The 2,148-nt window shown below is 33.3% G+C and overlaps 1 protein-coding gene across 1 annotated transcript; it reads right to left on the reverse strand.

Annotated features, from left to right (window-relative positions):
- Window positions 1-495: 495 nt before the first annotated feature.
- LOC120253925 (60S ribosomal protein L37a-1-like) lies at window positions 496-1,801 on the reverse strand. Its single transcript, XM_039262120.1, has 5 exons — window positions 1,786-1,801; window positions 1,188-1,208; window positions 993-1,081; window positions 808-890; window positions 496-714 (listed from the first exon to the last, which is right to left on the reverse strand). Exons 1-5 carry the CDS (start codon window positions 1,799-1,801, stop codon window positions 651-653), a joined length of 273 nt encoding a protein of 90 aa, XP_039118054.1. The 3' UTR covers window positions 496-650.
- Window positions 1,802-2,148: the final 347 nt, after the last annotated feature.

Here is a 2,148-nt window from a genome sequence, read left to right on the forward strand (position 1 = left end):
CACACATTTTCAACAACAATGTGTAAAATGATCATCACTATGTACTACGGTTCACTCAAATTCAAGCACAAATTATTTGAGTAAAACAAATTGTCAGAACAGAAAATACACACTGAGTTTGGAAAATTAACTGCAACAATATAGACATATATATATTTGAATGAGTTGACAAAAAGCTTCATTAATAAATTTTGTACATAGATGTAAATACCAACAAGATTATGTTCATTTATACAGGTTCATTAGATAATTATTAACCAATATGTGGGATACCTGTGAGTCTGTGAAATGTTCATCTGTTCATAGTATGATAAAAATTTTTAAAAATGAAAAAATAAATAATCCAAGCTTCAACATGACCACCTTCATGTTCTCCATGACCTCCGGGAACCCAAAAATAATAAGAATGACAAGTGTAGCTTCATATCCTCATGTCTTGTTTATCACTTGAAAAGTAAAATGCGTTAATGGTGAAAACTCTACCAAAAGATAAGATGTTCCAAAATCACACAGGAATTCAATTTTTCAAAAATCAATTAAGCTGATCGTCAGAATGCAAAAGTCTAAACAAAAACCAGTGAACTAAATAACATGAAACAAAAATCTTAATTTCAAGAGAAATAGATTTGGCTGATGATGCCTTGATCAGTTTACGCTTCGGTCTGATCTCTCAACCTCCTAATCGTGCTCCTCACGGTAACAGCACTAGCAGTGCTGCAGGAATAATGGGGATGTGACATTATTAGAATCCAAGTATTCAGTAGCAAATGCTGATAACAATTATAGTACATGAGATGAGATACTTACTTTAGGGTGTAAGCACCCCCAGCCTTCACCTTTCCACAGTCTTTGCATCCCCAGATTCCAACTGCTTTTCTCTTCACAGCATACTTAAGAGCCAAAACAAAGTAAAAGTCCAATAAATAAAAAGAATACAAGCAATTCTGAGTAACATTTAAAGTTTGAGGCAGGTTGGAGTTTGAGGGTGATACCTTCCCAGAGAACTCACAGAAATACTTGGCGTGTTGTGATACTTCCATTTTCTTGATTTGCTTCCGCAAACTGGCACCATATCGTGTGCCTGTATGTCAGGCCAGTATAGTACACAGTTATATATAAATGTGTGATACCTCAAGCTTCCAGACAGAAATCATTCACAAAATTGGGATGAAATTATAATGAATTACCATATTTGCCAACAATTCCGCCTTCTTAGTTCGCTCTGGCCTGCATGAAACCAAAAATGACTATAAGATGCAAATACAAGGAAGAAGATAAATGTAGTTCAATATGCAAAAGATTGATAATTTACATCCTAGTATTGGCAATACATGAAATTTAGTTTTTCTTGCATTGAGTCGATAGGGCTAGCAAACCACATAAATAAAGATAACCAAGAATCAGTTCACATGTGAAGTATATTCAAGTTAATAACAAAACTGCAAATTCAGAGAGAGAGAGAGAGAGAGAGACCACCAATCCCCAACAAAATAATATACAACATAGAGTTAGTTATAAATTTCATGAGCTGTCATGAAATAGTTCACATGTGGAGTTAATAAGATGAACAAGAATTTCAATCCAAATCAAATTTTACTCTTTGGGCTTAATAACCTTTATTGCAGCTTCTAATTCTACCTTAATAGATTCTAAACAAGAGAAAGAACTAACTACATGAATTATACCTTTTAAAATTTTCTGATAAGTGGTGATGGAAGGACATGTTAGCATCAACAAAAGTAGTCATGTATTAGATACTTCAAAAACAATACTTCTGTTGGTCACCAAGATTCTTCTCCATCATTCCTATCAAACACTCGTTTTCATCTTTTTCAAGTTATGTTAGTTTATCATCTGTAATCAAGTCCTATATCTTTTTACCATTTTGGTCACAGCAACGTGTCTATGACCTGATCTAAACAATGAAATATATGGTATAAATTCATGTCAAAGCACATTTAGCTTCGAGTTCAAGTGTTCAATACTCTCATGTCGTAGGCAAAGGTTTCAGTAGATGTTTGGCACATATTTAAGTTAAAGAAAGTTTCTATGCTAAAATACATAGAAATTTAAGTTTGCATGCATCAACTGCTACTCCCCACCCTTAATATTTGTTCTTTTATATGAAAATTTTCACTTCCTTTTTTC

This window comes from Dioscorea cayenensis, unplaced genomic scaffold (genome assembly GCF_009730915.1).
Source record: "Dioscorea cayenensis subsp. rotundata cultivar TDr96_F1 unplaced genomic scaffold, TDr96_F1_v2_PseudoChromosome.rev07_lg8_w22 25.fasta BLBR01000250.1, whole genome shotgun sequence".
NCBI classification, from domain to species: domain Eukaryota; kingdom Viridiplantae; phylum Streptophyta; class Magnoliopsida; order Dioscoreales; family Dioscoreaceae; genus Dioscorea; species Dioscorea cayenensis.

Excerpts from the sequence above, each read along its gene's own strand:
- LOC120253925 (XM_039262120.1), bottom strand. Across the intron at positions 891-992 it reads TCTGTGAGTTCTCTGGGAAG|TATGCTGTGAAGAGAAAAGC; the intron begins GTATCACCCTCA and ends TTGGCTCTTAAG. Across the intron at positions 715-807 it reads GGGGGTGCTTACACCCTAAA|CACTGCTAGTGCTGTTACCG; the intron begins GTAAGTATCTCA and ends TTATTCCTGCAG.